Here is a 27,345-nt window from a genome sequence, read left to right as displayed (position 1 = left end):
ACAATTTTATTTCCCCTTTTTGTAGCATAAATTTCACTTCCTTGTTTATAGTTAATACCTAATTTAATCAGCCACTATATTTTAGCAGTTTTTGAACTTATTGTTCCTTGTATCTCACTCTTGGATTCACCTTTCTTCTTGCTAAAGTATATCCTTTAGTAATTTTTTTTAGCAACAGAGTATGGCTTGTAAATGTCCTTAGTTTTTGTCTGAAAGTATATTTTACACAGTACATTTTTTTTTTTTTTGCAAATAAAAATTCTTGATTAATAGTTTTTTTCCCGCTTCCTATTAGCACCCTCAAGATATTATTTCATTGTATTATGAAACTTGGCAAACTTGGAACTCCGAGAAGTCTGTTCTCTACCTAATTGTTATGCCTTTGTATGTAATTTTTTCCTCTGGTAGTTTTTAAAAAGATTCCTTTTCCGTATCCTGTCACCACTATTTACTGTGTGACCTTGGGCAAGTTCTCAACAGAGATAATGAAATGGTATCTGTATTATAGGGGTTGTTGTGATGATTGCATTAATAGATGTAAAGCATTTAGAGCCCTGCATATTTCAAGTATGATATAAATGTTAGTATTTTTTATTTGTTTGTTTTACCATACTTGATGTTCTGAACACATTCCCATGGTATGCCTAGGTATGTGTATGTTGTGTTATCTGTAGGCATTCTTTGAAATAGATTGTTGATCTGAAGTTCAGTTCTAGGAAATTCCTTAGCCTTTATATCTTCGAATATTGCTTTTTTAGTAATCCTTCTTAATCTCTGTGTTTTGTTCTAGGCAGTTCCTAGGTACATTTTCCAATTTACTAATTCACACTTTGACTTTGTTCAGCTACTTTATGTGGCCTCGGTTGCTTTTATTTCTCAGTGAATACTTTCTCATGTTCAGGTTCTCTCTCTCTCTCACTCACTCATTGCCACCTATTCTGGTTTGACTTCTGCCGTTATCCTTTTACCCCCTTCTTGTCTGTTGTTCTTTTTAGCTTTGGAAGGATCCTAAACATACACATTTTAAGTTATTTTCTGATTGCTACTTTTTCTTCTAGATGGAATTCCTACAATTTTTGATGTTTGTTGGCTGTCCATCTTAGTTTAGTTGTCCTGGTGTGTTTTGGAGTTTGGTTTCATATTAGATAGAATTTTTTTGTTTTCTTTCTTTTCACCCTTCTTATCCAGTGTTTTTTGCATGCACCTTTACCTTGGCTCTGGGGTGCCCAGTCTGAAACCACATCTTATATTAGAGGCTTGGTTCCCCTGATTCTTGACAACATCAGGATCAGGCTTATCTCTCCAAGAAATACAGACTTAAAGAAGGTGTGTGCTTCTGTTGAAGGAGCATGTAATTTCATTTAAACTAAATTCCCTGGCAATAGCTAGTAAGTAGCTTTTCCCTCCCCCTTTTACAAGCAAGAGAGCCCCTCCACCACAGGCATTCGTTTCAGTGAGGCTGGTTTCTATCCCAGCCTTGCATGGGGGCATTTTTAGTTCTGTTACTATCCCTACAGGATGTGGACTTCTGTGCATCTCTGTTACTTGAGCCCGGGAGAGTCACAGTTTCAGTTTCACCAAGTGCTTTGTATTTCAGGTGTTTATCTTTAGCAGGTGGCTTGGTCTTCTTAATTTTCTGTTTTATAGTAATGTATTTTAAAAATACATTTGGAACAGAGGAACACTTCAAAGTGTGAATATACAAAACCATTTTAATGGAAGTCATCATTTAAAATTAATGTATTATATATCATACATAGCCTTCAGGAAGGTACCAGTTTGCTCTCCTACGTACGAGAAGTATATTTTTTTACTCCTTTGCCAATAGTGGGCGTTATAAATTTTTGATCTTTGATAAAGTAATGTGTGAAAAATAAGTTTATTTTTAATGGCTAGTGAGATTCGTCATTGCTCCATATATTTATTGGCCACTTGCATTCTTTTATGAATTTCATTGTCTGTTCGTGTTCTTTGTCCGTTTCTTCTTCTTTAAAGTGTTCATTTTGTTGTCTTATAAGACTTTTGTTATTTTGGGAATATTAACTTTATCATATATATTTGCCTTTCAGGCTTATGAGCTTTGTTTTATAGTGCAGAAGTTTTATTTCTCTGGAGTTACTTTTTATTCCTTTGGAGTCAGTCAGTCTTTTCCTTTTTGCCATTGTGTCATACTTAGAAAGTCCTTTCCTACCATAAGATTATAGAAATATTTGCCTAGATGTACTTGTATGATTTTATTCTTAGTATTTCAAACTTAAATCTTTAATCACCTGGTGTTTTTTTAAGATCCGCGATAGGGATTCAGCTTTCCTCCATGGGAGGGCAGGAGTGGAATAGGCCAGCCGTTCTAACACCAATTATTGAATTTTTGTTCCTGCAGCTCTCTTTCTGGAGTCTTGGTTCTATTCCACTGATCAGTTTATCCTGCAGTAGTATTTCCTCTTAAATACCATAATTTGAAATTGTTTTAATATTAGGTGTGGCAAATTCTCATGTTTTTTAGAATGTTTTGGCTGTTCTCATACATTTAATCTTTCATATGAATTTTGGAATCATTTCATCAAGGTCTGGGAACAAAAAGACCCAGTTGTGATTATATTGAATTTATTATTAATAAAGGGATGAAAAATGTCTTTACAATATTGAATCTTCCTATCTCAGAAAAAAGAATGTCTTGTATTCTGAGGCTCTTAAAGGTGATGAATATTTCTTGTTAATTATTCAGATATACCTTTATTGACATTTTTATTTTCTAAATGATTATTGTTGTTAATAGTTTTCTTATATGATTTTTTTTAGTCACATAACCTTCTTGAACTTTTTCTTCTAACAGTGTTTTGCATTTTTGAGTTTACCATCACATAGTCGTTATCTGCAAGTAATAATCTGATCTCATAATTTTATGCTTTTTTTTTTTAATGCGACTGCATTGATCAGTATTTCTAGACATTGCTAAATAATAGAGATATGAGCAGGTATCCTTGTTCTTGTTTCTTTCTTGGGAATTGTTCTAATCACTATGCTTCCTTTCTGGCTTGAAATATGTATTATCGTATCATAGTCTATGCAGAGACGATCATATGGTTTTTCTCCTTTTAACTTTTAAAGAGGTGACTTATATTAATGGGTTGCCAAATGTATTTAAATTCCTAAAATGAACCCTACTTGGTAACTTGTAAGTGACTAGCGTTACTTGTCTTTATTCTGTAATATATGGTTATATTTTACTTGGGGTTTTTTGCATCTGTATTAATGAATGTGTTTGGACTATAGTTTTATTTTTTTAGTGCTATCTTTGTCAAATTTTACATCAGGATTGTGTATGTTTATAAAAAGTGGTAAGTTTTTTTCTCTGTTCTTTAGGTAGTTTAAGTAATTTGGGAGTTACATGTTCTTTTAAGGCTTAAAACATCTTGGTTGTGAAATTGTCTTGCCTGATGCACTTTTATTTTTAATAACTTTAGTTTGAAAACAATTCAGACTTACAGAAAATATTAAAAAAAGAATACAGTGAACTTCCATATTTACCAAATGACCAATTGTTAACATTTTGCCACATTTTTTTATAAACTTTTTTCCCTCTATGTGCACACATGCATATTCTCTTTGCTCACACAAATACATATAAGCCAGCGCACAATCACACATTCCACTTGGTTGTCATATTTTTTTGGTCTTTAACCTCAAATTGTTCTTCAACCTTTTTGCTTTTTGTTTCTCGTGAGCCCTGGAGCTTTTTCTAAAGATAGTTCTTTGATAACTTTCTCATTTTGTTCCAGAGTTACTGGTCTTTATTCCATCACTCCTTGGCCCCCCAGAAGAAAATTGGTGATTTGTTTTCCTAGAGCATTGTCAATTTCCTTCTTATTTTCATATTTACTGACAAAGAATTATACAGTGTGTTTTATAAAAAACAAAACAAAAAAACACCTACCTGTGAGGTGAGTTTAGCCTGTTTGGTTTCTAAGTTTGAATTGTAGTTTTTCTCAATTAGGCTAACTAGTGGTTTACCTATTTTAATCATTTTTCTCTCGTGTAATTATCATATTTATCTTAATTTTTCATAACATATTCCTTCAGCTTTCCTTAGGTTTTGTGTGTATGTGTGTGGTTGTTGTTTTTACTTCTTGAATTGAATATTTAGTATCCTGGCCTTTACTTTTTTACTAAGAAAGTATGAGTTTCCATGAATAAGATTTGGTTACATCTCATAGAATTTGATATGAGATTTTTCTTATTATTATCATTTCTAAATATTTTGTAACTGTAAAAATATACAAACTCAATGCAAAGTTGATTAGAAGCATGCCTTTTAAAGCAATTTCCAGATGTTTGAAGTTTTCTTCTTTATTGTTACCAGTATCTACTGTTTGTTGTATTAAAGTCATATAATATGGTATCATTTGTTTCCTTTCTTTTTCTTTCTTTTATTTGGTCCCCAGGGTGAGGTGGGTGGGAGTGCATTAGGAAAAGCTATAAAGCTTTTGTTTTTCAATATACAATCCAATAAATGTTTGAGCTTTAATTAGTGTTTTTAAGTGTGTTTGAACACAATACATAGTTTTGATTTCAGCATATAGTGTTTTTGATAGGTTTGCTATGAATTATCTGGCATAAAAATATTTAGCACATAAAATTTGTAAGTTAAATTATAATTTTAGACAACACCCTCATCAATTAAAAAAAGATGCCCATCCTCGTTATTGCTTTACTCCTTATGCTTGCCTTTGTCTGATATTAAAATTGCAACCCTTGGTTTCTTTTTGGTTATATTTGCTTAGTATATTTTGCCCACCCCAAAGCCCTATATACTAGGACAACTCCATTATTGAGTTTCTTGTTTTGATTAATCTCTTGATAGCATTAATCTGTCTTTAAACAGATTTTTCAGAAATGGTACATGTATGATATACTTCTTTAGTGCTGGCATATTTGATAATATCTTTCTATTATCTTCATAATAAATGCCAACTTTGCTGGGTCTAGATTTCTTGGAATATACCCCTTTACCCTCAACATTTATAGGTATTAGTTCATTATTGCCTGTCATCTGACATTGCAAAGAAGTTTGAGGCCAGCCTGGTTTGTTTTTGTTTTTATTTTTATTTTTTGGCACGTTTTATTTGTCTAAATTCTCATATTTTTTTTTCCTTTTCATTTTTTTTAATATTTTAATTTTATTGGAGTATAGTTGATTTATAATGTTGTGTTAGTTTCAGGTGTACAGCAGAGTGATTCAGTTATACATACACATATAGTCATTCTTTTTTAGATTCTTTTCTCATATAGGTTATCACAGAATATCGAGTAGAGTTCCCTATGCTACACAGTAGGTCCTTGTTGGTTATCTATATTTAGTAGTGTGTGTGTGTTCATCCCAAGCTTTCAATTTATCCCTCCCCTAAATTCTTGAAATTCATTATCTTCACCAAATTATGCTGTGGTATTTGTCAGTTTCTACTAAAATTATCTAGTACTTGATGAATGCCTTGAATCATCAAGTTCAAATTTTCTCTCAGTTTAGGATTAATTTCTTCTTTCTTTGAGGTTTAATTTCTCTTCCATTATTTGATTTTCATTTTACAGTGTACTAATAAACTGTTGAATCTACAGTGTGTGTGTCTTTAATCTACTCACTTTTACCTCTTTATTCTTACTATCTGCATACTGGATGATTTTTCTTATTTTGGATTTTACTTCTTGTAAATTGTTTTCTGTAAGTTCTTTACTTCTCATTATTGCTTTTCATGTTATTGAAAATAATACAATAATGTTTTATCTCTTAAATTTCATTCCTTAGCTCTGTTAATACTTTTTATATTCTAGTTTCTGATTTTTCATACACACTTATTCTTTTACAGTTCTGGAGGTCACAAGTCCAAAATCAGTTTCATTGAGCCTGCAGGAATGTGCTCAATCTGGAGGCTTTAGGGGAAAAATGCATTCCCTTCCTTTTCCAGCTTCTGGTGGCTGTCAGCATTCTTTGGATTGTAGCCACATCACTGTAATCTTCAAGGCCAGCATCTTTGGCTCTCTTTCTGCTCTGTCTTCACATCACCTTCTCTTCTGTGTGTGTCATATTTTCTTCTGCCTCTATAATGGCACTTGTGATTGCATTTAGAGACCCCAGTATAACCCCAGATATTCTCCACCAACCCCCCCAATCAGAAGTTTCTTAAGTTAATCACATCTACACAGACTCTTTTTTCCAAATGAGGTAACGTTTATGTGATTAAGACCTGATGTCTTTGGGAGCCATTATTCAGTCTACTATAGGTATTGATTGCTACTTTGGGATGAGGTGGCCACATTAGTGAAAGATCAGATTAGAGTAAATCCTCATGGATTGTATGCTGTTAAAATCACAGGTATTGTCCTCTTTACCAAATGATGCAAACTCAGATGCCGTGGTGGAAAAGTGGATGAAATGGTCTAGATATGGTCAGTAAGGAGTAGTGGGGACTCTGGAGAATGCATGTTGCTTGGGGAGAGGAACTAACAATATATGTGAAGGTCAAATTCAGGCTACCAATTTGTAGTCTTAGTTGGTAGCTGCTTTTTTCTTTTTTCCTTCTTTAAAAGTTGACTTTTCTGTAGTAAAATAATCTTATTTATCTCATAATCTTCATCTTGGTATTGAGAATAAGTTTTTAAATGGGAATTCATTAGCATGATTTTAGACTAAAGTATTAATTTACTAATGTCATTTATGTAGGTATTCCTAAAACTTTAATCTTCTCACTTAATTTCTTATACATTTCTCAGAACAATTACCTTGTTAATTAATCAAGGTTGATTATTTATCAGTAAGGAAAGTTAGATATTAAGCTAAAGGACTTGTCCAAAGTCACATATTGGATAGATCTGTAACTTTTAAGTTTAGTCTTATGAAAGATTTTTTGTTTTTTTTGTTTGTTTTTTGATTTATATGTGCTTTGCTGTTTATGTGAGAATAATTCTAAAGACATGAGAGTGTCTCCCTAGTGTTAAATTGGATAATTGGGCCACTTCCCAAGTTCTTTTACTTTATATATTGGGATTTTGTTTTTCTAGATCAGTATTTTTAAGAAGGTTCTTTTTCTGTAATGTTATTAAAAAGTTAAACTAATGACAAGTCTTAGAGATGAACTTAATAGTTTTAAAACATAATAGATGTTTGCTTGTTTGGAATTTTTTCTTGAATTTTCCATAAAGTATGAGTATATGCTTTGAGTCCTTATATATCTTTTTTTTTTTTTTTTTGAGTCCTTATATATCTTAAAATGTCTTTCCCCCTATACACATGAATAATAGTTTGGATGATTATGTAATTAACCTTAACTCTTAGAACTCTGTTTATTCTCTAGTTTAGGATTCAGTTTTACAGTTGGCAATGGCTGATACTAATTTGATACTCTTTCCTTTGAAGATTACCCAAGATCTTCCTAGAAGCTTATGTTTTTTTTTTTTTCTTTTCTTTGAATTTCTTCAGTTGTGGGTAAATAGGGGTGGGTTTTTAGCAATTAATCCTCCTAGATATTCAGCGAGCTTTGTAAGTTTGAAGACATCTACTGAGGGAAAAATTTATTTCTTTGATTATAGCTTCTCTATTTTCTCCATCAGAAAGTCTTATTTTTTTATGTTTATATTTATTCCCTGGGTGTACTCATTCTGTTACCAAATTTTTATTATTTGCATCTGCTTTTTCTTTTGAGCTAATTCATTCAGCAAGTGTTTATTGAAGGTCTACTGTGCTAGGGGAATCCAGAGTATTCAAAGGAGGCTCTCCTGAAGACCTGATACTTGAGTTAATAATCTGAAGAATGAGTATGAATTGGCTAGAGTAAGAGAGGAAGTAATAGCTTTTTATAGAGGAAGTGGCATTTGTTTATGTTATTTGGAGGAAGGGGACATGATGAGTACTAGGTACTGTAAGAAAGCCCTTACGGTTGGAGTAGAGAATGTTATTGGGGTGGCGCATTATGAAGTAAGGTAAGTCTGGAGAAGGTTGATGGGCGCCTGACTACTCAGGGCTTTCATGTGAGCCATATTAAGCAGTTCATTATCCCCCCAAAGAGAGGAAAGCCATTGAATGACTTTTAGTATAGAAGTGATACAGTGAAATTTGTATTATGTGATCTTTTTCCTTCCAGTTTTATTGAGATATAATTGACATACAGCACTGTGTAAGTTTAAGGTATACAGCATAGTGATTTGACCTACATACATCATGAAATGATTACCACAGTAAATTTAGTTGAACATCCGTCATCTCATGTAGGTACAAAAAAAAAGAGAACAAAATTTTTTTTCTTGTGGTGAGAACTCTTAGGATTTACTATCTTAAAAACATAAATATAACATACAGCAGTGTTAATTATATTAGTCACATTGTGCCTTACATCCCTAGTACTTATTTATCTTGTAACTGTTAAGGTTGTACCATTTAACTACCTTCATCCATTTAATTCCCTTTCCCACCACCCCTGGTAACCACAAATCTGATCTCTTTTTCTATGAGTTTGTTTTTCTTTGGGTTTTTTGTTTTGTTTGAAGTATAATTGATCTACAACACTATGTTAGTTGCTGGTGCACAACATAGTGACTTGATATTTCTGTAGATTACAAAATGATCACTGAAATCTGTATTTTGAAAAGCTTACTAAAGTTGCAGTTTGTAGAATGAATTGGAGGAGGCCAGCATGCATGTGAAGAGACAAAGTAGGAGGCTGGTATAGAATAATGCATTGAAAGATGATGGTAGCTTGAGGACTATGGTGTTAGAGAAAAAACTGGGCAGATTTGAGAATACTTAAGAAGTAGAATCCATGGAATTTGATGTTGGACTGATGGGAGATAAAGTAGAAAGAGGTATCAAATGATACCTCTGAATGATGAATGATTTTGCCATTCACTGGCAAAAGCCATGAAAGAAAAAAAAAAGAAGAAAAAAAGATATGAAAAAGTACCTTGGGAGCTAGCATAGAGTGAGAAGAGGGCCTAGGTCTAAGCCTTGAATGCTAATGTTTAATGGCTTGAGAGATGAGGATGGGCCTGCAAATAAGACAAGGATGGAAAAGCTAGGGTAAGAGGAAAGCTAGGAGTGTGTAGCATCTTGAAAAGCCAATGGGAAGAGTGTTTCAAAGAGTATTGTGTTGAATCCTGCTGTGAGCAGTCAGACAAGGGCTAAAATGTCCATTGGATTAAGCTTGGAGGAGCTTGTTTTGATGGAATGGCCAGACAACAGTTTGGAGCATCAACACTTTTTTTAAAAGACTTTGAACTGTAGAGGAAAGAAAGAGGCAGGAGGTAGCTAGAGGGGAATGAGTCACCTAAAGACTTATTTTTTTTTTTTAATAATTAATTAATTAATTAATTATTTTTGGCTGTGTTGGGTCTCTGCTGCTGTGCGCCGGCTTTCTTCAGTTGTGGTGAGCAGGGGCTACTCTTCCTTGTGGTGCGTGGGCCTCCCACTGCAGTGGCCTCCCCTGCTGCAGAGCACGGGCTCTAGGCGCGCGGGCTTCAGCAGTTGTGGCTCGCGGGCTCTAGAGGGCAGGCTCAGCAGTTGTGGCGCATGGGCCCAGTTGCTCCGTGGCATGTGGGATCCTCCCAGACCAGGGCCCGAACCCGTGTCCCCTGCATTGGCAGGCGGATTCCCAACCACTGCGCCACCAGGGAAGCCCAAGACTTATTTTTAATGGATGACATTTGAGTGTCTTTAAAAGTTGTACTCCAATAGAAAGGGGGAGGTTGAATATAAAGGCGTGAAAGAGGATAATAATGTTATTATTCCTGGGAAGACATATAAGTCATGTAAGATTCCTTTGAAGCATGGGCTCCAAAGCTCTAGCAGAGGGATTTAATTTAAGTGAGAGGACATAGAGTACTCTGTTATAACAGAAAGGTATGAGGATAGGATGGGTACCAACATGGGTGGGTTTGTATGTTTGGAATCAAGATGAGGAAAGACCTGAGTTCTAAGAGAACTCCTCAAAGTGATCTCATTTATTGTTTTGTTTTGTTTATTGTTTAAACTGTGGTATCTATTTGGCTATTCATTGTCTCTTTTGAAAATTTTAGTTCAGTAATTGTTTTTCGTTTCCATGAACCTACTTTCAGAGTGGTTTGTTTGCTTTTTTTGTTTTTGCTTTGGCTGACAGCTTGCAGTTGTTTCATTCATTCAGTGTCATCTCATAAATTGATGGGTGTTTTCTAGTTTGGAGCTAATGAATACTGAGCTCACCCACCCACCCCCCAATCCCCACCTTTAATTTCTGAATCTTTAAAAATACATCCTCTTAGTTTTCTTTGCTCATTATTATATTTTATTTAGCTCGTGTATATGAAATTGGCATTGCCAGAAATTGCAGTTAGTTCACTGTTGTTTTCTCTTAGTCTCGGACAAAAAATAAAAGTTGGATTTCTTGCTTTTCTTCCTTTCTTTTCTCTTCTTCTTTACCTTCCCTTCCCTCCTCTTTTTTTGGTCATTTACCTTTGGTAGTTTAGAACACAAATTATGTAGAGTAGGCAGAGGAAGAAATGACACTAAAAGAATTTTCTGCTTTCTTCAGTGACCATCTACCATGTCTGTCTGCCTTGTGTGTTGTCTTTTTAAAAGCCTACATTTTTAGATTTCCATTACTTCAATTGCAGATATACAGGATGTCTTGTGCAGGAGAATTAGAGTGTTAGTCCAGAAACCTAGGTCCTTTTCTCAGGCTTAGTGCTGAACTAGCTTTTTGACCTTGGGCAAACCTTGGGTTTCTCTGTACCTTCTCATTTGTAAAATAGGTTTAGACAGATCATTTCTACATTTTGGCTCTGATTATTTATACGTTACCAAAATCAAATTTGTAAATATAATTGTGATTATTTTTGTAATGATAAGAAATTTCAGACTCCAAGTGGGAGAAAAATTACCCAAGATTGATCTTTTTTTTCTCCTCAAATTGTGTAAAATTTTGTTCATGTGCTTATGTATCATTACCATAGATAACTTTGAGATGGTTGCCTTGGATTACAAAATATAATTTATGAATTACCATGTTTCATAGCTTGGGAAGTTAAAAGTAGTTTATGTAGCCTAGATTATCCTTTGCAGAGACATGTGGCCACAAGGACTTTGTGCTTCTTCTCTGAACCCCATCTATGCAATAAATTGCTTAGTATTCTATTGTTCAGTAAGTGTGCATTCCAGAGGTCAGCTGACCATTTGTCTTCATCTTTGACAGTCTATTCATACATAAGCATTAGTGGGCAATGTAGGGTATACCAAAGGTTTGGTAGTAGTAGAGAGTTCACTCCTCACTGCAAATGACCTCAATGTTGCCATGTTATACACTGCAACCAGTGCTGCTAACTGGTATTCCATTTTTTCCCTTTTCCCCCAAGAAGCTTCAAGTCTCTCTTGCTATATAGTTTTTTTGCATCTGGATTTCCCCCCACCTTTACATTTCTTATTTCTTTTGGAGGTCTGGTCCAGATTTTCCTCCCCAGTTTTTATAATCAAACCTATCTCAGTGCTCATCAAGCAGAGGTCCTTCAGTTAGCAGCATCTACCCTCCTTCAAATGCTTGTTTAGCAGTGATCTTTTGTTATGTGAGTATATCTTTTGATCCTTAACCCCTTACTTACATATCTGATCAAAGTAGTGTTTCTCAGAAAAAGTAGGGCTTGCTGTAAGAAGAATTCTGATATCAATTACTAAGAGAATATAATTTTCTCAACATTGTTTACATAGTCTATTTTGTCCTCTGTTAATGGAGCACCGGGGCGTTCTGTATTATACTATGTGTCCATAGGTAAACAGAAAAGAACCCTGTAGTGTTTTAGTCTTCAATTTTTTACTAAAGGACTCTGCCAGAATTGTCAGTTTAATAACTCTTGTTTCATGGCTAATATGGTGCTTAGGGATCTTAACAGTGGAATGAATATATAGAGCTTTTTTTTAACTTGGGATAATTCTGAGTGGGTTAAACCAAATGACCAGGTTCAAGACTCTTCGTTAGGATTGTGAGATCGGTTTTACTTAATAAAAGGCAGTGGCTGAACTTTAATGAATACTTCCTGACTCAGCCTTAGGATTTTTCAATTTGGAAGTTTGTTTGGTTTTAAAAGACAAAAATGGTCACCAAATTTTCTGATTATATCAAAGATGAATTTAGTCTTGTGATTGTCATAGTACTTTGTATTGAAATGTTCAGATCATCTGATAATGCTAGTGTTGTGATCAGACCCAGCATGTGCTCAGAGTAGATTTAACACTAGGTGAGAACTAGAATTTCTCTCAGAAACTAACTTAAACTTTCATGGGCAAACTGAATCGCCTTGGGATTTACTGTTTGTAGATACATGCCAATTTAATAACTTAACTAAATAAAATACTCTTTAGTAGTCCACTTATGGAAAATGACTATGTATTTTTTAAAAGTAAAAATTATTTACTTATAGATACTTATAGTGTGTCATAGTATTTATAAGTAAATAATTTCTGATAACTATTATTTTTATATAACTATCTGCTGTATTTTGTAGCTATAGTTGGCTGCTTCACCAGGCTTTTACAAATTATTCAGAATCCCAGGAGGTAAGATTTCTGAATCACCTATTTTCAGTATGTAAAAGTCCAGACACAAAATTATTTGCCCTTGACTATATTTTTGCATTTGCAGTAGGGCTGGACCTAAAATTTTATCAGATGATTGACTTGGTTTGTTACATTTTTATATTTCTAATATATATTTTTCAAAAGTTGGGGTTTTTATTTTTTTAGAAAGCATACCCTGTTTATCTTCAAAGAATTATTTGTTTGGTAGTTTCATATATATATATATATATATATATATATATATATATATATATATATATATATATATATATATATATATATCTGGAAAATAACTACTGGACTTTTCTGTAAAAGGGAGAGTAAGATCCCTGTTAGGTAATATCAGAATCTAGATGTGTTGTGTATGTGGGAATGTAGTCATAATTAAATAGTTTCCATTTGCTGAGTTCCTCATTTTTGCTCTACTCTATGTGGCTACTTTGCAGCCATTACCTCATTTAAACTTTGCAGCAACATTCAGAGGTAAGTATTAATATATGCCCATTATACAGATGACGAATGCTAGATTAGTGGTATCAAGTGTCTTAAGTATACAGTTGTCCCTCAGTATTCGCAGGGATTGGTTCCAGGAGCCCCCATGGATACCAGAATGTGTGGATGCTCAAGTCCCTTCTATAAAATAGCATAGTACAGTGAATACGGTGGGCCCTCCATATCCATGGATGTGAAACCAGAAGATATGGAGGGCTGACTGTAACACCTCCCACCTCTCCTTTAGCCCAGCTAAAGGAATTGAGGTACAGAGATGAGGCAACTTGCTGTTGACCTTCAGCAGATGACTTAAGCTCACCATGGCTTAATCATCTTCTATCTACCTATCTATCTAGGCTTTCCATCTAATCTTTACAACAGATACACAGATGCCTAGGTTCCAACCCTACTGTGGAAATTCTGGGTTTTTTAATCTTAACTTTTCAAAAGGTCCACAGATAATTCTTTTGTACAGCCATGACTGAGACCATTGCCGTAGTAGTAAATGGTGCTTTAGAGCCAGGCAGGCTTGAATTAGAGGCCTGACTCCCCTCAACTTGTCTGAGTGACATTGGCCAGGTTCTTTAGTCACACTAAAGTTCATCTATAAATTGAAGATAATATTATTACCTACTGTAGAGTGTTGTTGAGAATGACTTCAGGTAACAGTTGTAAAACACTTATCAGAGTGATTTAGAATTCATCTTAAACATTGTCTGCTATTAAGGGTATCATTACTATTGTATCTTTTGTCCAATCAAAACACTCACCCTTGCCATATTGTGTATCAACTTGGTGTCAGAAAGGTAATTTGATGAATACCACCATAAGGAATGAATAATAGCTAGTTTTCATTATTTAACCTCCATTAGTGGAATTGTAATAGGACACAGACAAGCAGGCAGGAGATCATTTTATCATACCAATCAGCCAGACTTCTCTGCTGTGTATTAGTTTGGCCCTCGTAGGATAGAGAAGGAGGGAGAGGTTGCCGGGAAACTGTTTCCTTTCTGAGTTGTTTTTCTTCTTCCTTTCTCTCCCCCAGCTTCTCAGAGCTTAGCATCACTAGCATCATCAATCCCCTAATCTCCTAAGTGCATCCTGATTTACCTGGGTACTTTTCCCCACTCCTTCCCATCTCACCTTCACCTCCATTAAATCTCATTGTATCCTTCTTTCAGATTGCATTAAATTGTGACTCATTTGATGACTTGGACCCCCAAGTCTCTACATTCTAGGCCATTACTCAAGTAAAGGCCAACTGTCTTCCTGCCTTGTGTAAGCTCATTCCAGACCAGGGGTTTTAGCTTTTGATTATTGGGAAAGGATTAGATAGCTAAGCTTTCAGGCTTGTCCACAGTGCTGTCCTAGACCTTTTGATCTCCTTTTCTGTTTATACCAAATGGTTATAGAGTACCATATGATGATACGTGTTATTACCACTAGATTAGGTTACAGTAGATGAATTTTGTTATATCTACATATGACAGTCTTTGTTATATGTTTGTATAATTGCTTTGCAACTTGAAAATTGAGACTGAACCACTTACAGTAATCTAATAATTTATTGGCTTATCAGAGACTGAAAAACCTATGGAAAAGGTAGAATTTGAGCTAGACGTTAAAGGATGGGTATACTTATTTCTATAAGTAAGGAGGAAGGGAATTGAGTCTTCCTTCTTAAGGGAAGAAGCATGCAAATTTGGATCATTGTGAGTAGATCTTTTTCTACTTTTTCAGAGAGTTGATGTAGTAGGAATAAAACTAGATATTTGGAATCAAACTTTGGAAAATCCTGAATGTTCAGCTAAGATGTTTGAATTAGTAGGCTTTTGGTATGTCCTGTGAATTCATTTATTTGTTTTTTCTTGATTAATATATACATACAACTTAGTTCTGAGATTCCCTAAGAGAGTCACATATTCAGTGCATCCTTAACCACTTGACATGGTTCATGTAAGCTGATGGCCACTGCCAAGTCTCTTTTCTATTTCAAGTACTTGTTCCTTGGGGAGAGTGTCAGATCAGCTACTTCTATCATGATGCTTTAGTTCTCTCTGCCTGTTGTACATTCTGAGCTGTGCCTGATCAGCCTTTCCCCCAATTCTTCCTTGTTAATCATCAGGTTCCAAAGTCAGCAGTGAGTGCTTATCACAAGAGTTGTGAATTCTTATTTAAAGCTTTCTTTGTATTTCCTTCACTCTTAAAAAGGTTGTTGGATATGTAGTTTGTTTATAAGATAGTTATTAACTTTCCTGTTTCTCTTCCTTTGCAGACCTAGAGGATCAAGACATAATGGGAGCATTTTTAGACAAACCAAAGATGGAAAAACATAATGCCCAGGGGCAGGGTAATGGGTTGCGATATGGGCTAAGCAGCATGCAAGGCTGGCGAGTTGAAATGGAGGACGCACATACGGCTGTGATCGGTTTGCCAAGTGGACTTGAAACATGGTCATTCTTTGCTGTGTATGATGGGCATGCTGGTTCTCAGGTTGCCAAATACTGCTGTGAGCATTTGTTAGATCACATCACCAATAACCAGGATTTTAAAGGGTCTACAGGAGCACCTTCTGTGGAAAATGTAAAGAATGGAATCAGAACAGGTTTTCTGGAGATTGATGAACATATGAGAGTTATGTCAGAGAAGAAACATGGTGCTGATAGAAGTGGGTCAACAGCTGTGGGTGTCTTAATTTCTCCTCAACATACTTATTTCATTAACTGTGGAGACTCAAGAGGTTTACTTTGTAGGAACAGGAAAGTTTACTTCTTCACACAAGATCACAAACCAAGTAATCCGCTGGAAAAAGAACGAATTCAGAATGCAGGTGGTTCTGTAATGATTCAGCGTGTGAATGGCTCTCTGGCTGTGTCGAGGGCCCTTGGGGACTTCGATTACAAATGTGTCCATGGAAAAGGTCCTACAGAGCAGCTTGTGTCACCAGAGCCTGAAGTCCATGATATTGAAAGATCTGAAGAAGATGATCAGTTCATTATTCTTGCATGTGATGGTATTTGGGATGTCATGGGAAATGAAGAGCTCTGTGATTTTGTAAGATCCAGACTTGAAGTCACTGATGACCTTGAGAAAGTTTGCAATGAAGTAGTCGACACCTGTTTGTATAAGGTAGCTAGACTTTTTTTTTTTTTTAGATGAAATGATTTTATGTCATCTTAATTACTACTCTAGTATATAATCATCTTAGAACCTATAGTACTCAGAAATAAGTTTTTGGTACAATTGCAGGATACTTTTCATCAATTATGAAAATAACATAGGAATACTTCTTAGAAATAAGTTACGCGGTTACCAAAAATGCAAGGGTTATAATCTGAATGTTTAGTCTTTTAGTAACCAAGACTACTTGAGCTTTTTAATATTGTGGAATTTTATCAAAGGTAAAAAGACTGTACCATGTTTTAAAAAAGGGAATGGGGAGGGTTAAGCCTCAGTGTCTATATATGGAAAGCATTTTAGAATTTTAATATTTTATTTTTACCATGTGATATCTCAGTACATTTATGGAAATACTTTGAGACTATGGTCTAATGAATCTGTAGCACCAACAGAGGATTTAGTGATCATTTGGTGTGATGTAATAGAAATAGCCTTGGACATGGAGTCAGAAGAACTTGGTATGAGACTGTGTATGACTTCAGGTAAGCTATTTAAATTGTCTGGAAAATCAGTTCTTTAATTGTTTAAAAAAGAGAGAGAAAGAGATATTATTACCCTGTCTCATGGGGTTGTCAGGATGATCAAATGGGATCGTGTATATAGATGAGCAAGAGAAGGCTCTGTGGACTTAAGAGTCAGACCTGGAATCAAATTTTAACCTCTGTTACTTTTGTACTCTATAGTCTTGAACAAATTGTTCCACCTCTCTCAGCTATTGAATCGAGAAAATAGTATCTAACTCATAAGACTGTTGGGGAATTAAATTAATGAGCTAATGTATACATATGAAGTACCTAGTTTTAGCAAACAGTGTGTGCTTGATACATGCTCCTCCCTTTTCTAGAAAAGTTAAAAATGTTACACAATTTACTTTTTTAGTTGCAGTGCTAAGACTAGAATCCAAGTCCTTGACTTAGGTGCAGTGTTCTTTACACCACAGTTCTATTTTGTCAATAATGCTCATTAACTAATTTTTTGTGTTTGTTTGTTTGTTTAACAAATGGTGATTTTATAAAACTCTTCTGAGGCTGTATATTCGATGTCCTTTTAAAACTCAGAAATAGAAAGTCAACATAATATTCTTTGTGGTTTTATATGCACAACTGCCAGCTGTACTTAAAATCTTAATTAAAAATCAGATTTATGTAACATCCAACACAAATCAAGTTTATGTAACATCCAACACATATGTTAAAAAAATCAATAGAGCAACAACTTGATAGTACACACTATTGTTGTTAATTTCTGAATTTGGGGGGAACCAAACAAGGATGCTTATGTTCTTTATCCCTTTTAGTATAAAAAAGGGACAAAGTAGCATTCATTTGTTAGGTTTATTCTGTAGCACTTGAGAGTTAAATACTTGTTAACTAAATTAAAAGCTGTTTTCTTGAGAGACTTGGTCGGATTCAGATATTAGTAAATTATGACTCAGATTCTACTTTATCTCTTCTGCATTATGCTCTATTTTAAAAATTGTTCAGTATCTTATCATTTGCCTCATTCTTGTACAATATTCCCCAATATTTTAAATATTAAATTCTTTGTATTGTTTGCTTAAATGAATGGTATAACTTCAATTTTCCCGTATAGGGGAATTAAATACTTAAAATTTTAGAACTCCAGTTGCTAATAGGAAGAGGAAGTCTGATTTTTGGGGAGGCCAAAATTGATTCAAGTATTTTAATTATAGCATTTTGAATATCTAGGTGCCTTTAAAAATGAATGTACTTCCTAAAAGTTAAACCTTTTTTTTAAATTATGAAAGTTAAAAGCTGGTTTATAAACTTTATATATGTAGTTTTACTTCTAATTCCATATTTCTACTTATTATGAAGCAAATTAATTAGCCCCATAATTTATTTTAAATGTAAACTTGTCAATAAAAAGTAAATTTGTCAAGTATATGTGTAACTACAGATCAAATCATGTTGTAAAGAATATCACTAGAATTTTCTATCTTGTTAAATTGAATGAATGTATGTGTGTATGTGTATTTGTATTAGGTATCACTTCATGTTAAGTAGGCCACCAGTAAATGTTCAGAAATATTTGTTTTATAGAACTTTAAACTCTATTGCAACAATCATTTTTTTAATCTGTAGTGTTTCTCTCCTGTCTTTTGGAGTATTGGTTATTCTGTATACCGTATGTACAATATATGTATTGGGGGTGCCCCTCCACATGTGCATATATATTTTTCTCTCCTTAAAAACAATATATATTTTCACTAGAACAAGTGTAATTGGCATGACTGTAAAGGTTCTCAAAGCTTTGAAGAGCAAAAAGAAAACAAAATATTTTCTCAAACTTTTTTCTTCCCAGGGAAGTCGAGACAACATGAGTGTGATATTGATCTGTTTTCCAAATGCACCCAAAGTATCGCCAGAAGCAGTGAAGAAGGAGGCAGAGTTGGACAAGTACCTGGAAAGCAGAGTAGAAGGTGGATCATTTAACAAAAAATAAGTAGCTTTATTAAAGAAAAACCTCAACATAATCAAACTTTAACATTTTAGCTTTTAGACCTTTACATGCCTTTGACATTTAGTGTACAAAAGTGGGAAAGGGCATTTCTGTAGTAGCTGTTTAGATATTTGTTATTGTCCTACCACAGTTATATTAGAAATAGCAACTCGGATGGCCCAGTACATTCTGTTCAGGATACTTTTGTTTAAAAAGGCTAAAGTGTTGTGTGCTTTCAAATTCTTGATGAATTCATTGGCATGAACAATTTTATGCCAGGGAAGTCTAATTTGTGGTTTATTTAATTATAAACAGATTTTTTATGATGGTGATAATTTGAATACCATCTTTCTGTGTAAAGCTGTGTGTATGAATTTAAGATCTTTGGGACTTTTAAAAAAATGACTTGAAGATCATAGCCTGGTTATTAACAACTTCCATGTGCCACAGCTTTTAAAAATTTATTTTAAACTGTTCCAAAGCGTCTTGCCTAAGCCATAAACTGCCTCACCTAGACAATGTAAACCTGAATAGAAGACATACCTGGCATATATCTCTACCTGGCAGAAATATAAATGCTGAATAAAATCAAGAAATAAATTGGGAATTACAGAAGTGTATTTGTCATAATTCTGCAAATTACTTTGAGACAATTAGAAAGGTATTTGTAACTCTCAAGTGTAATGCCTTTAAATATTTGAAAAACTTTTAAATGATCATTGATGCAGCTACTATTTGCCATAAATATTAAGTCTCCCCAGAGAATTCCAGTTTACTGCATATATGCAATAAGCATGTAGATTATGCAGTTTCTTTAAGCAGAAAAATTTGACATGCCAATAATAGTGTTAAAATGCATTTTTGGCTCCTAATGTCATTACTTTGCACGTTAAAGACCTTTAATAGCATGTAAACATTGATACACTATACACTATTATATCCTGTGCCTGCATTGTTAAAATTAATATGCACTTTAATTTTGTTTTCTCCCTTTTTACTGTTTGATACCAATTATAATTAGTCTGATACTAGAATCATGGTTGGTTTTGAGTTTTCAGTACTGTTTGGAGCTGCTATTTTGTTTTTATTTCTCTCCCCTACTTGATAGTGATATATCTAGTATATGTATATAGTATTTAGTATTTCATTCACTGGACATACTATTCAATGAGTTTGTTTCCTCACTGTTTCCAGGGGTCTTGGAAATTTTTTGTTTTAAGTGATTCATTTCAATATGTTATCAGTGAGATAAAATATTTAGAATGCTACCAAGTCATAGCACATTGGTTCAAACTGCTGGTTAGTGGAAAAATATGAAACCTGAAGAAGAATATGTATTGGGATATGTTGATATTTAATATATTGGCACTTTAACCTGAGTGTACATGTTTTCTTACCAATTTAAAGAAATAATTAGTTTTATTTACTATGAAATGGGGTCAAATTTTAGAAATGAATTGCTATTTTTTCTCTTTAGTGTGCACTCTTAAGTTTTTGGTGCAATTCTAAATAATTGCTTTAGATAAGTAATTTTATGTTACAATATTAAGTTTTATATTGCTTATTATCAAGCAAGAATTGCCACCTGAACAGACTTTACATTAATACTCAATATTTTTGGTATGTTAAAGTGTTGTTACACTTGTACTGTTCAACTGGAGATTATTATGTCATAAATTAAATACAGTATTATTTACTGAGGTAGATTTGATGAGACTGCATCTAGTTAAATATTACAGTAATTAAAACCACTACTATATTTAAAAACATAGAAAGAATGTAACTATTTGCATTGTAAAAGTTGTTATATGTCTTAAAAAGTGATAAATACTGCAATCAGCTTCCAAAACAGGCACTGAATACCTTTTTCTTTTTTTCTTTCTTTAAATACATGCCTTCACTAAATTGCTGTGACCTATTAAACCTCATTTTATTTGCTTTGAATACTTTTGGCTTCTCTGTCCACACCACAGAAAAGGACAAAGGCTTTTTAAGCTCTCCTCCTATGATATTCTAAATACTTGACTCTCTAGGGTTGTGAAAAGATTCAGCTCATAATTTAAACCATACCACTTAAGGTCGTGGTCCTTCTAAGCCAATTTAAGAGGATACTTGTGTCATGTATGTATTTTTATTTGCTACTGACTGCCCAAGCTTTAAAGTTGCTAATTTGGAGAAAACTGATAGAATCCCTCAGACTTGGTGGAGGGGCGGGGGGCAGAATATGTTTATACATGAGTATGTGGAACATAGATATTCTATACATATATATTCCTTAATAAAAGCATTCAGTCTTTTTACAATTCTAATTAAAATGTATAGTCCAAGAGCAATTAAAGGAATATTTCTTAAAATTTCTTTTTCTTTATTTTTTAAAGCAGAAAGAAGCAAGGCTAGTGTAGTATTAATGGTCAGATAGTTTTAAGTGTATTGTCCCATGTGGAATAGGAGATATAACTGTTTTTAAAGTCTTATATTATTTTTTTAAAGAATTTGTCTTCCTGTAATTTTCTTCACAATTAAAATATCCTAATTTTTATATTTTAACAAAGAAGATGTATGAAACATCAAATATAGATGATTCAAGGTAATGTTTTTAGACCTGAAACCATCATTGATTGAATTTATCATCAGTGTTCATTTATATTGTACCTAGTTATCTATCCAATAATTGTATTGGCTTAGCAGAGACTGTATGTTAAGTGTATTAACAGCGTTAGATTGTGAAATTGTGCAGTTTAGGTAAACATCAAATTCCTTTATTTTTGTACAGCAAATTTCCAGCATTAGAATCATGTAGAATAAATATACTAGATGTTAAAGATTATACAATAAAGGAACTTGGCAAACCAAATCTGAGATCCTTGCTTTTTGTTCAGATTAAAGACTGGTTTAAAAAAAAGTAAAAAAAGCAAAAAATAAAAGATGGTAAAATTTGGCCTTAATCCTCAAAGGACAGTTTGAGCCATTTAAAGAAGTATGGGTAGCAATGTCTGTCTTTTAATATGTGGCTTTAATGATGAATTAATATTTTGAAACTTGATCAAAGGATGAAAGGTCTTTACATGCATTGTTATTTTCAAAGGTATTTACAAATTGAGAACTAGAATGGTCTCCAATGATGACAAAGAAAATTTCTTAGTGTAAATAATGGAAAACAAAAAATTGAACATATAACTTACAAATACCCTTGGCATGATCTTACGTTTAGAATAAATATGCTGAAACTCCAGGTAAAGACTTCCTGTACTTAAAGTGAATAGTTTGAGAGCTCTTTAACTTGTCTGTGCATAATGGTTGGTATTTTGTGGTATGAATAACAATATGCATCTGCATGGCAACACTGCCGATCATATCACTCTACCCATTTAATAACTGAATGTTTTGAAATTAACAATTTTAAATACAGTTGTATGGTTTATCATATTTTTTCTTTTTAAAAATTTTGTCCTGAAATTTAGCCTTTTTCCATTCTGTAGGCTTTGTTCAAGTAATCAACTAAGGAAATGGTATATATCTATTTATTGCTTAAAGATACTTTAGACAAAAGTTAAGCTGAGAGTGGTGTTCAAGTACATGACCTATCCTGCACATGCTACTTAAGTATCATTTTGCAAATATAAACATATGTAAATATGATTTGGGTTAGTATATAATCAGTAAATCCCCCATACTTAAAGGTTTTTTTTTTTCTTTTTTCAAATCTTGAAATTGTTTATTTTTTAAAAAAATCTGTGTACTATATTTTCAGGGCAAAGTTCAGGAAACATGTTTCCAGTCTAAAGAGAGGAGTTAATCTCCTCAGATGTAATTAGTTGGCATCTTAAGAGGAATATCCTCATTTGTACACACATATCCCTGATTATGGTAATACATTGATTTTAATATGAAATTTTTTCACATTTTTATCTTGTTTATTTTCATTCTTTGAAGTTAATCTGGAAAGTATTGTATCTCTTGTATCATTTTGTATATCCCTTTGTCATCAATTTTCAAAGGTCAATTTGATTTTTACTTTTTTATATAGTTTAGAAAATCTCAGATGTGGTAAATGCCATCTTTAAAAACCTAAAAGTTATCTTTGTTTCGGTTTTTTAAATTATTATTAAATTTGGATAACACTTACAAAAAAAGTACTTCTGATTCCCAGAAATCATAAAGAAGCAGGGGGAAGGCGTCCCTGACTTAGTCCATGTGATGCGTACATTAGCGAGTGAGAACATCCCCAGCCTCCCACCAGGGGGTGAATTGGCAAGCAAGTGAGTTATATTCTGCGTACTCTTACCATCTATCTCTGTACATGAAAATGTTAGGTGTCCATTGATCAAATGTGTATTTACCTAATTTCTAAAGTGACTTCAAAATGTTTAACCTGTGGTTCGGTGTTTTTCAGTATTAATGATATATGGTGCTTACTTAGAATAGGTATCAGAATATCATTGTAACTAACTACACTGAAGGCTGTCTTCAGTGGAGGCTTGGATTACACTGATTGCCTCATATAGCATAAATGAGATACAGTGAAAGAAATTTTTAAACTAAATTACATAGTACTACAAAATTCTAAGTGTCATTATTATTCCTACTATTATAATTTGATTTTCTTAATCCCTGGATAACTGAACACCCCATGGATGAGCGTTTTTCTTTTCTTCCATCTGGGCCATTTTTCTGTATCTCTGATTTTCCTAGTGTTTTTGGTTGTTGATGCTGGTTGGTTGGGTTTTGGTGTAAGGGAAGATAGGTAGATGCATTTCTTGCTTTTTTTCTCTTTTCACTTTAGTTCCTAGAACTGTGGGCTAATATGTGTTAGATACTAAGCTTACATCTTTATAAACTACAGTAGAGACTTTAAGCAATTTTATAATTCAAGACTTAAAACATTTTTACCTCAGATATCCATGTAATTGACCTACAAATATATATTGACTAATTTCCTTGGTCCTCCACTTGATCTGTAAGTGTAGCCATGTTGTTTAATCATTTCATGTAACTGTAAAACTTCCTGTTTGAAGGTTTTATTTTTTGGAAATTGTTTCTTCCAATATGATCTTCTGTGAAATGACTGTCTATAAAATTGCTTCAAATCAGTTTTGTAAGTAGGGAGGCTTATAACTTATAAATACCATTACTGATTTCTTACTTTTAATAAAATATTATACAAAAAGTAATTCCTAGACTTGCCCGGGAAATGTCATATTTGACATTTCAGTTTTAATAGAGCTTTTTTAAAGGGGCATTATGAAAAGCAGAAATTTAAGTGTAAAATATCTAAATTATTTTACCATAACAGATATTGAAGTTATTTCTACTTCAAAACATTAAGCTCTTAACCAGAATATATTAATATTATATCTTAAGAACTGCAATGTCATTTCTGACTCATAACCACTAAATGCCAGTTCAAATAGAAGTAGCCCATATAGACTGATTTTTTTTTCCAAGCCATGACTTTTAGTCTTCTATTAATTGCATTAGTAGAGTGTTAACATTCTAGAATAAATTCACCGCTACTTTAACAGTGGGGCCCAAATATCTTAAAGTATGGCTCACTTATTGACAGTAAGAAATAGAACTAAAATAATTTGTGATGATTATCTTTGACATTTTAATGAACACCTGGCTATGAGTTACTAAGCAGTTTTGTGCTCTGAAGAATTAACTTTCTGCATTTTTTTTTCTAAATTTAGGCGGAATGTTATTGAAGCCGTTTACAATAGACTGAATCCATACAAAAATGATGACACTGTAAGTGGCATTTAGCTCCCTCTGCTTTCCCTTCCCCTCCACTCTAAATGCATATCCTTCCTACCTGTTTTTGCAGAGCTGTTCATTGCACCCATTCTCTTACACACACCCCTGACTGATTGCTCTGAACTCTGCCAGCACCACAGTTCTAGTGCTTGAGGATATAATCATGGTGAGTGGCCATTTAACTCAAAAAAGAAAGTCCCTTTTAATTATTCTGGTTTTTTTAAGCCTCTCCAAGCAATCAACTTCAGAAGTTTTCCGCCCCTAAATGTTTTTTTGAAGTTGGGAATATCTCTGCTCAGAATCTTGAATTAATTCTGAGTTTTGTAAGCAGCTGTAACAGAGCTTCAGAATGCCCATCTGCATTAATGCCCATTCTTTGCCAAGAACCCTGCATATTTCATTTAAATACTAGAGAATTCTGTTTATATAAAGACATTTAGAATGCCATATTCTCCAATTAAGTTTCCTGTTACAATTCTGTTGTAGTATGGTGATTACAGAAAAGTGGTAACTTAAAATCATTTGGGCCTGGCTCTGAAATATTTTATATATTGCATTATGAAGCTTCCTCAAATCTCTTATTACTTGAGGTTTTTATGCAATAAAAACTTGTAAAGGTAGTGTTTTAAAAATAAATTCAATAAATTATTGAAGAGAAAAATAAAATTCTTTTTAGTAGTTGATTGGTTTAGAAATACATTTGGTCAACTTCATGGTAAAATAGTATTTCAAATATTTTATTCCAAAACAAAACAAAGTGTTCACAATTCTTTGAACAGATTAAATATTGATATTTCATAAACACATGTACACATATTATATATTTTAGAAAACATTTATATTCTAAAGGTCAGCTTTACAAAACCTTATCTTTCTTCATTACCCAGGAAATAATGCATCTCTAAGTTTTAATTTAGTTCCTTGTTTTGCTTTGTTTCCTTTTATAAAGGACTCTACTTCAACTGATGATATGTGGTGAAACTGCTCATCTAGCCATGGAGTTTACCTTCACCTCCAAAGGAGAGTACAGCTCAACTTCCTTGAACCTTTTAAACATCCATCTTCAACTTTAAAGAAGGGCATGTATGACATGGGTGAGAGTGATTACACGAGAGAACTTCAGCAGTACCACAGCTAGCCCAGAACTGATTTTTTTTTTTTTTTTGTAAATTTGAGACTTATGTAAACGTGATTTCAAACCATAATTCATGTTGTAAATCAGACTCCAGCAATTTTTGTTGTATGATTTTGTTTTTTGTAAAGTATAATTGTCCTTGTATAAAATGCTCATATTTAATTATGAATTGCTTTAAATCACTATCAAAGTTATAAGAAATGTTTGGCTTGTTGTGTGACGCAACAGATATATAGCCCTTTCAAGTCACGCTGTGTTTGGACTTGGGGTTGGGACAGGGAGAGCAGCAGCCATGTCAGCTAGACGCTCAATTGTGCACGTGATTATGGAGAATTATTCCAAAATCTTACAAAGCTGAATATCCAGGGAGTTAATTGAAAACTAGTTTAATGTTTTTGGCAGTGGGATTGGCATTGTCGATAAAGCTGGTCCCTTCATTTAACTGTCTTTTAGGTTCTCTCCTTGTTGCCATGAGTATTACAGGTAATACAGTATATTCATAAGAATATCAATCTTGGGGCTAAAATGCCTTGATTCTTTGCATCTCTTTTACAAGTCCTTACATTTAATTACTAATTGATAAGCAGCAGCTTCCTACAAATAGTAGGAGACTGCCACATTTTTGCTATCATGATTGGCTGGGCCTGCTGCTGTTCCTAGTAAGATATTCTGAATTCCATTTTATCAATAAAGCTTGATTTAACAAACAAGAAATTTAATCATGTATGTGTAATTCCTCCTTTACTCCGCCCTTATTTTAAAGCACCATACCATTGTAAATGAGAATTTTTCTCATGGGGAAAGATGTTAGTCTCTTTTAATTGGAAAATACTGTAACTCAAGGCATAAATGGAACTGTTTCCCTTCCATTAGAAAGACTATAAAAGATTTAAGTCTCTCTGTTGTTCCTTGATCTATTTTTAAATGGGTTTCTTTCAGGCTGCTTATTTTTTCATTAAGATGTGTTATCAGCCTGAATTTGCCTACTGTTTAGTTAAAATAATTGTCAAAGCTTGACAATCTAACAATCTATCGTAGGGGTGTATGTGTGTTTGTGAGTGTGTGTGTGTCTGTGATTTTTAATTAGCCCATGTCTGTAGAATCCAAGTAGTTAAGATGTATTTAGTGATTTGAAATATAGCATGTTGATAATATTTAGCTGTCGGCCTTTAAAAATAACTTTCAAAAGCTTAAAGAATTGTAGATACAAAAATAACCTAATTTAATTTAGGCTTAAATTCCTCTGATTAAGCATGTGAAAGTAAGTTTTAAAATCTGTCACATTGAAAAGACTCTACTGTTCTGTGCCCTTCTGTAATTTTGTCTCCTTAGGTTGAATATTGTATTTAATCACCATGTAATTTAATCATTCAGTAAGCAGATTCCCCACTAGAAAACTATTAAAATGTAAGATATAAATACAACACTGAATACAAAATCAAAACTGTGTATAAAAGGTAGTATAATTTTGTTATATTTGTTTTTTCCTTAACTTGGAAATATACGTATTTGTATATATAGCCTTAAAACTAATGTAAGGTTAGGGGAGTATTGGGAAAAGTAATGTGAAATATCTCAGACTTAAGTAGTTATATACCAGCAAAATCTTTTCATTATCCCTCTTATTTGGGAGGTGATTAAATGTAACTTAATTGTATTTAATTTATATCTTAATCCGGCATGAAGAAAAACAAGTACTATTTATATTTAGAAATTCATAACAGTTGGAATTACA

The 27,345-nt window shown here is 33.4% G+C and overlaps 1 protein-coding gene across 2 annotated transcripts in view; it reads left to right on the top strand.

Moving 5' to 3' along the window:
• PPM1A (protein phosphatase, Mg2+/Mn2+ dependent 1A) overlaps positions 1–26,324 on the top strand; it is a 43,180-nt gene extending 16,856 nt beyond the window's left edge. The window contains exons 2-6 of one of the 2 annotated variants that reach the window (XM_082386660.1): positions 15,354–16,207; positions 18,584–18,701; positions 22,872–22,980; positions 24,412–24,469; positions 25,425–26,324. In XM_082386660.1, the coding sequence (XP_082242786.1) occupies positions 15,374–16,207; positions 18,584–18,701; positions 22,872–22,980; positions 24,412–24,469; positions 25,425–25,454 (1,149 nt within the window). In that variant the 5' untranslated portion in view covers positions 15,354–15,373 and the 3' untranslated portion in view covers positions 25,455–26,324. The remainder of the gene's footprint in view (positions 1–15,353; positions 16,208–18,583; positions 18,702–22,871; positions 22,981–24,411; positions 24,470–25,424) is intronic. The other variant, XM_082386661.1, reaches the window with a different exon arrangement.
• The last annotated feature ends 1,021 nt before the right edge of the window (positions 26,325–27,345 follow it).

This window comes from Balaenoptera borealis (assembly GCF_965194805.1).
Source record: "Balaenoptera borealis genome assembly, chromosome: 3".
NCBI classification, from domain to species: Eukaryota; Metazoa; Chordata; class Mammalia; order Artiodactyla; family Balaenopteridae; genus Balaenoptera; species Balaenoptera borealis.
The sequence above is the reverse complement of the archived record's forward strand: the minus strand, read 5'-3'. Positions and strand labels throughout refer to the sequence as shown.